The sequence below is a fragment of the Mus caroli genome, unplaced genomic scaffold (genome assembly GCF_978045245.1).
Source record: "Mus caroli unplaced genomic scaffold, Mus_caroli_1 scaffold_17, whole genome shotgun sequence".
Classification (NCBI taxonomy): Eukaryota; Metazoa; Chordata; class Mammalia; order Rodentia; family Muridae; genus Mus; species Mus caroli.
Window position 1 is genome coordinate 20,355,501 of NW_028227272.1, and position 12,248 is coordinate 20,367,748.

At 44.5% G+C, this 12,248-nt stretch overlaps 1 protein-coding gene across 1 annotated transcript in view; it reads right to left on the reverse strand.

Moving 5' to 3' along the window:
* Positions 1-4,796: 4,796 nt before the first annotated feature.
* Masp1 (MBL associated serine protease 1) overlaps positions 4,797-12,248 on the reverse strand; it is a 71,410-nt gene continuing 63,958 nt past the window's right edge. Inside the window, exons 14-16 of the mRNA XM_021184437.3 lie at positions 10,304-10,371; positions 8,387-8,486; positions 4,797-8,085 (exon numbers count right to left, since the gene is read on the reverse strand). Of these exons, the coding sequence (XP_021040096.1) occupies positions 7,895-8,085; positions 8,387-8,486; positions 10,304-10,371 (359 nt within the window). The 3' untranslated portion in view covers positions 4,797-7,894. The remainder of the gene's footprint in view (positions 8,086-8,386; positions 8,487-10,303; positions 10,372-12,248) is intronic.

Genomic DNA, 12,248 nt, shown 5'->3' on the forward strand with positions numbered 1-12,248 from the left:
ACGTATGGTATTTAATGGACATGGATTAAATAAGCCACATGGTTGTAGGAGTTGGGAAAGATAATGTTACATGATAAATAACCAAAGGGAAGATAAATCCTCATCGTCTAACTGGGTCAGCAGCTTCAGAGACCTGGAATCTGGGCTGAGTCTATATGGAACCCGAGAACTCCAGGGTTTGCTCTGATTGGTGCTTGATTATCACTATAGACTGGAATAACATAACTTCTGCATCAGTTAGCGTCATGTTACTGCAACAAAGTAGCTGATGCAGGATATTTAGGGAAAAAAAAGGCCCATTTGGCTCAAGGTTCTAGAAGCTCAAGGGCATGGCACTTTCTTTGATCCAAGGCAGTGGCTGATGACGGTAAAACATGTGTGTTAGAGTGAGCACAAATATCCTAAAAGGCGGTGAATGGATCACCACCACCTTTTGAGGGCACAGCCCCGCCGACCAAAGCACTAAGTCCTATCTCCTAAAATTTCTCCCCCCTCTGAACAATGCTACCCTGCAGCCTCTTCTGTCCCTGTTTTTTTTTTTTTTTTTTAACTGAGTAACTTCAATCCAAGTCATAAGTCTGGGACAAACAGGCTCCCACATTCTTCAGAGGTTACATTCTGGCAGAATAGTCTAGAACAGTGGCTCTCAAACGATGTTCATTAGAACCACATGGACATCCTCAGAACCTCCAGTGTTCAGGCCTTATGCCAGCCACCCCAAGGGTGAGCATATGAGCAGGAGATTCTATCCATAGCCACGCTTCAGAGACCTCTTATTTTGTAGGGGCTAGCAAAAGGACTAACAGAAGCAGTGGGGGAAGGGCATCCCTGCCTGTTCTGACCTGTTTGTCACTCATCATGTATGCCCTGGGCACCACTTGGACTAGACACACCTTCTCATTGTCATAACATGCTTTGTCCCCCATTTCTCTAGGGGGAACTCCCTCGGAGCCTTTGTGATCTGCCTTGATGTTGAAACGGTCCTGGCTTCTTCCCTGTGATCAGAAGCTCATTGCTGGGAAATGAGCCTGTGTTCTTGCATCCAAATGACATTTTCTTGATCTCTTTGGGAAAAAAAGACCAATGCATACCAGATGCAGGAGAGCACTACAAAGGCCCTGTTTGTCTCCTTGTCTCAGGCTCAGAGTAGCCCATGCTTCCTTCTAGCGTGATGCCAGTAGACAGAGAAAGACCAGAGACCTGGAAAAGCATCACTCCTTTTGGGTTTTGGTCCCTGCTCTGTTTCTTCTTCTGCTAATGCTCTCTGAAGCATTCACAGAGGATGAGATCTTCTTCAGGCCTGGCCCTAGGTTCTCGGCACTCCAGATGCCCAATACTCTCTCTCCTTCCCATGGATTAGATTTCAATGAGGAACAGTAGATTTCTTTCCTGATGTTATGAGGCCATCTTGAATCTGTGTTCATTCTCTACACTGAAACCTCATTTGAAGGATGAACTGATCATACATCTTGGTTCAGAAAGCTCAAGTCTTTCCTTACCCCAAACCCAAAGCTTCTAGGGCCGTTCATAAATCCTACAGCCCCCCGTCTCCCTAGATGGTGTGGTGTTCTTTCTTCTGACTTATCTGTTTCTTCAGGGACAACTTCCCCTAGATACCCAGGGACACCATGTCACTCAGTTTCCTTCCAGGGTCCTTTCACCTCCTTGTGCCCCCATATGCTGCTCCCCAGTTTCTGAGGTGCTTCCCTTGTCTTAGTTTCTTACTGTAGAAGAGTTCTCTCCAGCAGACACTACAGCAGGAATACCCTAGCAATAGCATTGATGCTGAGTCACAGAAATGTTCAGGATCACAGGCTAGAACACTCGAGGACCTTGTCCCATTTCTGTCTCCTATCATCTGAGTAAATTGACTCAAAAGCTGAGCCTGGGAAATAGCGGCTCTCATATTCTTCTGGGAGGGGCTTGCCATATGGGCTGGATAACTCAGAACAGTGATTCTCACACTGGACGCCTGGTAGAATCATCTAGGTGTCTTCTAAGAGGCACCAGTGCTCAAATCTTACATTAGACAGGAGAAGGACCCAGGAGTCTATGTCCTTAAGATCCCCCTGTGACCCCTGTGTGTTGCCTCATTTCTCAAAAGTTGGTGTGCCTGTCCAGGGATTAAGCCCCAGAGTTCATCAGAAACTGCTTGCAAGTCCTGTGTCTTCTACCTTTTAGCTGTCAGGTCACTTAATTTTTAAAGACTCTGTTTTAGAATGGCTTTTCATTTATAAAGGTTGTGACGATGGCACAGAGAGTTATGGTGTCTCTCATACTAGTAGTATCTGCTTCTGACATGCTGTCTATCCTTCAGAGTGCTTTTGCTATAATAAATGAACCAACACAGATAGATTGCTCACAGTCAAGTCCACACTTCGTTTGAATCTCCTTAGTGTTTGCTTCCCCCAGGCCCACATTCCAGGATCCCGTACAAGATGCAATTGTTTGTGAGGTCTACTATATGAATGTCTCAAACTAAGTGGGTTTTTTTATTAGATTATTTTTTTTATATACATTTCAAATGCTATACCGAAAGTTCCCTATACCTTCCCCCCGCCCGGCTCCCCTACCCACCCACTCCTGCTTCTTGGCCCTGGCATTCCCCTGTACTGGGGCATATAAAGTTTGCAAGCCCAGGGGGCCTCTCTTCCCAGTGATGACCGACTAGGCCATCTTTTGCTACATATGCAGCTAGAGACATGAGCTCTGGGGGTACTGGTTAGTTCATATTGTTTCAAACTAAGTGTTTTAAAAGCCTTTAAGTTATGTTGATGAAGCCAGAGGCCTAAAATCAAGGTGCTGCCTGTCCTTATCTGTTCCTGTTTTCTGGGGTCTTGGTGGCAGTCCTGGGCCACCTAAATTGTCCCTGCAGGATTCTGTACCTACTGACATGGTGCTTTCCTCTGTGTGTGTCTTCTTCTCCTATGAGGATAACAGTTGCTCTGTCTCTAGGATGACCTCTTCTTAATTAATCACATTGGTAATGGTGCTGTTTCGAAATAATTCACATGTAGAAGAACTGGAGTTTAGAGGGTCAATATCTTCTGTGGGTGCACAATACAACCCATTCTAAATTTCTGTTGGCTGTGACATTTTAAAAATAACATCCCTGTCTCCATTTTTGGAGACTTGAACAGTTTGGGGGTGCATTGGTCAGATGCTTTTCAGAATACCCTTCAGTTGCAATTTGTCTGATATGAGTTACAGAGTTTGTGGAGAAGAACAGAGAGATGCAGAGCCATGTTCAGCCTCTCTATGGGTGCTCACTGCTGAGATCAACCTTCACTTCCTGGCTGAGGTAGGGTCCATTGCTGTCTGCACTGTGGAGTAACTATGTTTTCTTCTCCTACTGTTCTTTTTCTTCCATGTGTGTGGTGGGGGATCAGACCTGATATCTTGTGCTTGTTAGGTAAGCGCTCTTCCCCTGAGCTACACCCAGCCCCATACTATGCTTTCTGGAAGCAAACTCTTAGGTACTGCTCACCCTTAAGGGATGGACTAGTTTCTTCACGGCAGACTTGTCTATTCCCACAGTTTATGTGCTCATTAAACAATTTATTCATGAAGTATGTGCTCGTGGTTACCTGTTTTATATTTTGGATTATTATTCAATATAACTTTGTTTTCTGGCTCAAATTGTTTCAGCTTTGTCCACTGGGGCTCTTTCAGATGGGCCTTTGCCATTTGGAGATGTCCCACTATTGAGGACATTTTTGAATGTTTCCTTACTTTCTGGCACTGTAAAGCACTCCAGGCTTGTCTTGTGTATTTCATGCCCAAGTTCTAGCATCAGCTTCAAAGAGGGCCTTGTTTACTGGAGGATTATACAATACACCAAGATCTGGGGCCTTGGTTTGTTTATAGCTGTGTAAGTTTCTGCTTCTAGGTCCAGTCACAATCAGTTTGTGGTGCTTTGGTTGGCTCACCGTAACATGGAGGATCAGAGAAGTCATTTCATCATGGATTATTGTTGGAGTTCAACTAGGGAATGTGCAAGTAAGACCTTCAATATCAGTCAGCCTACTGTATACTAAAAACATCTATGATTACTTCCAAAAGAACATATATATTTGGACTAAGCTTCTAACTTCTCAGTAGTTTTTCTCTCCTGCTGACTCATGGATTTAATAATCTCAAACAAGAGAAGGCAAGCATTTTCTTTTCAGTTTAATGAATAGACTGAAGTCAACCTTTGCTGCTTCAGAGCTTGTCTGTCGATTTAAAGGCCCATTCTAAACCGAGATTCGAGGTGCCTCTATTGGGAGCTACCATGATTTCCTCTCTCAATATCTTGCTTACCTCGTGTTTGAAAAACATCTTAGAGGTGATAGGAGGATTTTTTATTTGTTTGTTTGTTTGTTTGCTTGCTTGCTTTTTAAGTCATGCCTTTGTAGAATAGATTAACTTATAGCCAAAAGAAGGTACATATTTCAGAATGTTGACTATGCCAGGGTAGACAGACATTGAACATACAAACTCAAAACCTAAACCTAAAACCCTTTCTAATCTGGATGTGGGTGGTATTTGAGAAATATAATTTATGTGCTGAGACATTGACTTTATGGTATCCTGATAATTTGCAGACAATGGTGATTTTTTTTTTTTTTTTTTTTTTTAGAAAAAGTGAATCAATAGAACCAAAGACATGCTTTCGAATCTACAAGTCAACCCTCCCGTCAGTTTTTCTCTTTTCATGGTACACTGATCCTAATCGAATAGAACAAATTTTTGAAACATGTAAACAACTTACCAGACCCATCAGTGCGTGAAAAAGTCCACAAGCCAAGCAGAGCTCTTTGACTCAACACAGATGTTTATTGGAATGAATGTGTAGTTTCCCATAAGAATAACAACTTCTTTGACTAATGAATCCCAGGCATGATCATCGCTGCTAATACCAGTGCTCGAAGCATAAAATCACAGCTTTCATTATACAAATTAATTTCTCGGGAGGTAGATTTCAGTTGCCTGGAAGACAGGCTTTTTTATGGGCAGCACATTTTAGAGTTGCTTAGGGACTGGCTGGATGTGAAGGTAGTGAGTTGGTTAGCATAAAGTTATGAATTTAGACAAGGTAGACTCCATGGCTATACCTTCCTTCTGTGTCTTCTAGTTTTAGGTGATCAGGTTTCTTGGACCATAATAGAAACTAGACTTCTGTCTTAGTGTTCTATTGCTGTGAAGAGACAGCTGTGACCACACAACTCTTACAAAAAAAAAAAAAAAGCATTCAAATGGGCTGGCTTACAGTTTCAGAGGTTTTGCCCATTTTTATCATGGCAAGATCATGGTGGCACGCAGGCAAACATGGTGCTGGAGAATTGGCCTACATCTTTATTCACAGGTAGCAGGAAGAGAGCCCCTGAGCCTGGTTTGGGCTTTTGAAAACCTCAAAGCCCACTTCCAGTGGCACATTTCCTCCACAAGGCCACTCCTACTCCTGTACGGTGACATCTGATCTTTTCAAATAGCAACACTCTCTAGTGACCAAGCATACAAATATGTGAGCCTGTGGTGGCCATTCTTACTCAAACTATGAGTAAGAATGGTTTGAGTACACATCATGTCACAGGCATTTGTAGGACAAGGTTCAAGTTCCATGGTATATTTAGTTATTTTTCTCAAGATGAAGTCTTAATTTGGAAGATAAATAGAATAAATTGCGCCCAGCCAGAAGTTGGTATCTGCATGGGAAACCTGAAGCTTTTAAAGCGCTGGTGTGCTGATAAGGATAAATGCGCTATTTTAGTTCTGGATGAAGAATTTTGGAGAAAGGCCTGTTTAGATGTTGGTTCTCATGTTGAATGCTGGTCTTCTGGAAATATCATTACTATGGGAGGGGCTGGTGGTATCTGGGTGGATGCAGACTCCCGTTCTTCTAGAAGAGTTTCCTTGGCCCCACTTGCAGAAATGCTCACTTTCTGAAGGTCATCGCCCTCTAGGCTGATTCTTGGCCTTCCCCTCCTTCAATTATGTACAAAATTGGGCTTTTTTCCTATCTCCATGCTTCTCTAAAATAGACTTGTCAGGGGTCATCCCCATATGGAAGTCACATGTGTGTCACAGTTCCACTAGGAACGTCTGGAAGCCATGACCCATACGTTCTTCACTGCAGCAGGCCACAGAGGCAGTCACCATGACCTGTACAACAGACTGCTCAGCAAGAGCTGTGGAGGGGCAGGCGCATTGCCTCCAAGCAGTTTCAAAACTGCATCAAAAGTCTTCATCAGGAACTAAAATAGAATAGCAGCTTGTTTGAGAAGTACCTGAGTGTTGGGTCCCGGTCATCTCTTCGCATAGTAGTCAAGCGCGTAGGAATAGAGTGACATACTCAGAGGGGTAGTGGGGTGAAGTGTTGTCCCTGAGTGTGGAGCCTTGGGCTTAATGCCCACAAGCCCTCATTCCTCACTGTCTGCCTCATTTACCAGAGATTTTTATGGAATCTAGCAGCAGCAATACAGGTCAAGGGTCAAAGTCTTCTATGAAGAACAATTCTCATACACAGAAATTCAGGGTTGGGCTTCTGTTTGTTTGAAAATCTTGCCTTCGATAAGGTTTCTAAAAACTTCTTCAAACACAAGCATTCTCAGGTTGGTGAAACAAAGCAGCAGGAATCAGAGAAATGGCAGCCTAAGCTTAGCTGGGATGCGGAAAGCAAGAAAGAGAGAGAGAGAAGAGGAGAGGAGAGGAGAGGAGAGGAGAGGAGAGGAGAGAGAAGAGAGAAGAGAGAAGAGAGAAGAGAGAAGAGAGAAGAGAGAAGAGAGAAGAGAGAAGAGAGAAGAGAGAAGAGAGAAGAGAGAAGAGAGAAGAGAGAAGAGAGAAGAGAGAAGAGAGAAGAGAGAAGAGAGAAGAGAGAAGAGAGAGCTCAAGTGCCCAAGGCTGAGCCTGTCAGGGCCTGCCTTGTGCTGCCCATGCTTAGAGGTGAGAAGGGGGATGGGGCACAGGAAAGCCACTCTATTTAGAGCAAGGGGAAGATCTTTGGCTGCACTTGAATATGGTGGATCACTGTGGGAATTTTAGGGACAGCAGGGAAATTTCATCTTTTGAACCTAGTGCACATTTTTCTTTTGAATTACTCTGAATCTAACTCATCACAGGGGACATGACTCCCTTGGATTCTAGAATGTCAGGTCTTACAAGTACCTTCAAAACAAGAAGAAAAGACTTGTAGTGAGGGTCCCATGAGAGACAGGGGTAGATATGACTTCACAACCCACCATTTCCTCTCAGCCTCGCTGCTTCTCTTACCATTTGGTACTTAGTTCATGTGCCAAACGACATTGCTGGGTGTGTAACTGGGGTCATTTCATAGGGCTGAGAATTTCATTTTGTTTACATTTTTATGGGGGAATGGGGCTGGGCTTAGGAGGATGGTATTTAGTGAAAAAGCTTAGACTTTTGGGGACAGATTAAAGCAATGGCTGAGGGTGGTGGAGGGGTGGCACTAATCATCCCTAAGACCCTATCAAGAGTTTATAAGGGACCTCCACCTGCCTCGTGGACACAGACACCTTTTGCTAAGTCACATTTTTAGAACACATAGTTTAGGTCAAACACTAGGCTAAGTACTATGTATATATTAACTTTCTCCTCAGCATGGTTTTGTGAGGTAGATAAGGTCTGACACTTGCTTCTCATGGTTGAAGAACAGACCCAAAGAGGCAGTCAGCTGTCCATCATTACAAAAATTTTGAGTGATGGAGGCTGGATCTAGCCTGGCTGGCTTTGCTACTCTGCCTCTATAAAGACCAGGGAAAGGGGGTTCAATGAATCCCAGTATCACCCAGGAATGAGCAGTGAAGACTGAGGACCAGGGAGGAAAGGTCACTTGCATTCACTGATCTTCTGTTGGTGACTGACCATACAGCAGGTGTTGGGCTGGGATTCGAACTCAGTTCCTCACCCCAGTGATCCTCTGGATCCAGTCCTTGTTGGGATAGATGTAAGAATAAACTCCATAGCGATCTTTCTTTCCACAATCTACACCCCAGGACACCACGCCCACCAGGTACCATTGGTCTCTCTCTGCATCTTTGGTCACCATAGGGCCTCCAGAGTCACCAGCACAGGCATCTTTCCCCCCTAGATGAAAGGGAGATACAGATAAAATAAATAGAAAGCCCCTTTCCCAGCACAAACCTGTGTCTGACTTGTAGTTCAGACAATTGGCCACTGGAGGGTGCAGCAGACCATTGGATCCAAAGCTGTGCTCTATAGGTCAGGCAAGATGATGTCAGAGAGGGCTGGTTCAGGAAGGGATGGCAAAGTTCTGTATTCCCCCACCTCTTCTTCCCTTCTCCCTCTGTTCTCCCATTCCCATCCCTGCTGTCTGTGTCCACCCCAGGTTCACAGTGTGTGTATAGCTGTTGGGTTCTTGTCTTACCTTCCTTTTCTCCGGCACAGATCATGTCATTGGTCACTTTCTTCTTCAATGGGGTATAGGCCTCCTGGCAGGTGTCATAGTTTACAATTGGGATTTCAATCTGAAACACAAAGCTGTGGTTGGTTCTCACACCTCGCTTAGGAGCCCTTGCTGCTCTGACAGCTCTGAGCAGGCTGCCAGAGGCCTTACACGTGGCTTCAGGAATTGCCGCGTGGTACATGGAAAGGCATGGCTGAATGGAGAACTGGAGACTCATTTTCTGCTACAGCCTCAGCTACAGACTTTCTGTAGGTACAGACCCTGGTAAAGCAGCTTTGCCTGATTGAGATTCACTTATTTTGTCTGTAATATGGAGACAATACTTGCCTAGGATATACCAACTTTAAATATGACAACATATAGAAACACTGTGTCAGTTTGTATATGCCTCCTCCATCTCTGCTCTGGAACCTGGTGCATGTGACTTTAAGAAAGAGAGACCTTTCTTAGAGCACTGAGACTCCCATACCTTATCTTAAAGATGGAATTCACGGTTCCTTGACAAACTTATCATAAACAGTTTCTCAATGGAAACGGGTGATCAAGATGCTAAGTTCTGTATACTAGGTATCTTTGAAAAGTAAGAATGTTATTTTTTTACACTATGTGGTTTTGCCTGCATGTATGTTTGTGTGCCACATGCATTACGGGTACCTGTGGAGGACAGAAGAGGACATTAGATTCTCTGGAACTGCACTTACAGACAGCTGTGAGCCAGCAGGTGGGTATTGGGTATTGGGAATTGAACCTGGGTTCTCTGCAAGAGTAACCAGTATCTTTCACAGCTGTTTCATCTGTCCATTCCCTAAATGCTAGATCCTGAGACAGCCTACCACACTGGCTCTGTAGCCAACTCTCATTTATTACTTTCCCTCACTACAAGAACTGAATGGAACATTTCCCCTTAGCACACACCCTCTGTTGGTTCTTGTTACAAGGGTACATATAACATATAACATATAACAAACACTGTCTCCAACAGGAACATGAAGATTCTCCTTGGGATGGCTCTCCTAGGAAAGTGGGGACAGGAAGGCATGTCATGAGGACATGCTGTCAGCATGTGCTGGCATCACTGACTAACTACTATCCATCCTTTGGGAGGCCATCTTGAACCTTTTGCCCCTTTTCCCTGGCAAACCTTGTAGCTAGTTCACAGGAGACAGCATGTAACCACTTGGAAGCTCATGGGTGAAACAATGGATGATTGCTACACAGTCAAAATTTTAAACTGTGATGAAAATAACATATGTTCAAGGATTTAAATATGGTGAAGAGTTTAGAACACAGGCCCATAATAGAACCCAGGAAAGTAAGAGCCAGGCAGTTTTTAGAAGAAATTTAGTAAGTTTGATGCTATCTCTAGTCCCCTTCACCTAGAAGTGTAAAATGACTCAGGGACTGAGGATGTTGCTTGGGCCCCAGACTTGGAGGCATGGCTCCTTAGGTCAAGTTCAGGATTCATTTCTGAAATCATAGGAGGGTTGCTTTCAAGTTCACTTCTGCAGGGACTGTGCTTCTTGGAGCCTGGCCTGGCCTTGCTAATTTCGTATGTGGTCTTCGTGGTGTGCAGATGAATCATGAGCCTGCTGGATACCCACACTCACTGTGTTCTGGGAGAATTTCTGTATTCTGAGGTTTTTACTCTATGCCAGACACATAGAATGGTATTTTGAGGCTGGAGCCCATGACCAGTTAAACAAACATATCAAACTTTCTGTGACTTTGAGTCCCATTAAATTTTGGAGTTGAGTTTGGCCCCCATCTTTTATCGTTTCCTTCCTCCTGGCCTCTAAATCCTAGAGCAGGCAGTATACAGCAGGAGGCCCGACGCGTGGCCAGGAAATGACTGCTTGCAGGATGTAAATTATACCTCACCTCCATCAGGTTCTCTGGAAACCTGTGTAGGAACTGCTTCCCCCAGCCGCTGACGATGACCATGGTTCCTGTTGGACACAGTGTGAGGAGAGAGTGAGAGAGGCTGAGGTGAGGGTGCTGGAGATTGCCCTGCCAAGGGCATCATCCTCTGCTGGAGGAGAAAGGGCTGAAATGGCTCCCTCGGAGGGAGAGGGTGGGAGAGCTGCTGAGGTGGCGGGCATTGCTTCTGTGATGGGTTACCTGGTTTCTTGGTTGATCTACCTCAACCTCCTGGCAGCTGGCAAGGCGCTGAGGCTGTGTGAGAGCTGTAATCTCACACATCCTGTTCCCCATGTCTACAGTATTGTTAGGGTGTAGGAAGGAGGTGCCTGGGCAGAGGCTCTGAATAAGCAAGGAGCCCAGCATAGAGAACAACAGGTCAGGTGACATTTTCTCCTCTTACATCAATTTAAGCCTCAGACTCCATATCTGGGAAACAAAGAGGCAGGACTTGGTAATCCCTAAATCTAGCCACGACATCCTATAAGTTTATGAAATCTCAGATGTGGGGACAGTGTGAATCCAGGCTAAGGGTAGAGAAGTCATTGCATTCTTATTTAATAAGGAGCCTTGGATGCAGAAAACATGGCTACATTTAAGTTCTGAGACCATCAACTGTACTTCCACACTTGCTCTGAAGACGTGATGTGCCTCAGCTTTTCTCCTTTCCTTCCTCCCTCCCTCCCTCCCTCCCTCCCTCCCTCCCTCCCTCCCTCCCTCCCTTCCTTCCTTCCTTCCTTCCTTCCTTTCTCCCTCCCTTCTTTCCTTCTTTCCTTTCTTTCTTTTTTCTCTTTCTTCCTTTCTCACTTTCTTTTTTGCACTTTATTAGTTCTTTTTATATTTTTACAATGTATTTTGATCATATTCATCTCTCTCTCCCCTAATTTCTCCCAGATCTATCCACTTTCTTCCCTGCTCACTCAACTTTGTGACTTCTTTTCTCCTTTATTTTATTTATTTTATTTTATCTTTTTCCTTTCTTTTCCTTTTTTCCTTTCCTTCCCCTTCCTTTTTCTTTCTTTCTTCCCTTCCTTCCTTTCTTAAACCCTACAGATCCAATCTGTTTAGCCTATGTTACTATTGGGCATGTGGCCTTTCACTGGAGTGTGATTGACCCTCCAGAGGCCGCACCCTTAAATTAAACTGACTCACCTTTCCACAAAAGCTATCAATTATCAATACCTTTTCAGTTAGGGTGAGACTTTGTGCCTACCTCCCTTCCCCACAATGGGATTTTGTCTGGCTTGGGCTTGCAAAGGTCTTATGCATACTATCACAATGGCTGGGTTGCCATGTGTGCAGCTGCCCGGTTATGTCCAGAAGAGAGCCTCCCTGTAGGCGTCCATCACTTTCTGCCTGCCTCTTCTGCAGAGAGCCCTGAACCCTGGCCTGCCAGGGGTATGCCACAGATATCTCATTTATGCCTGAGCATTCCTTAGCCTCTTATTCTCTGCAACTTGACCAGTGTGGGTCTTTGGGTTAATCTCTATCTTCTGAAGAAAGATGTTTTTCTAGCTTGAGTTGAGAGGTGCAGTAATCTATGGGCATAGCAGTAAGCCACTCCGAAAATGTTCTACAAGGCTTCCAGGAGGCATAAATAAGTTAGTGAGGGCCAGGAGCTGGAACATGTGAAGTACACAGTGCCTGATTAATCAGAGCCAGCTTTACCTACACAGTTCCTGCCAGCTCACTTCCCTTAAGCATTTCTCAGATTCCGGCTTTTTTATTTTTTTATTTGACATCTTTAATCCTCAGGAAATGAGTGAGGATATGACACACTGAATTCCAAGGAAAAGGAGGCCAGCTGGCCTGGGTTGGCTTCCTGCCCTTTGCTGGACATGTTCTGATTATGGTATTTCATTTTAATAACACAGGCAGCCTGATGGGGCTTTGTGTCCAGTTGAGA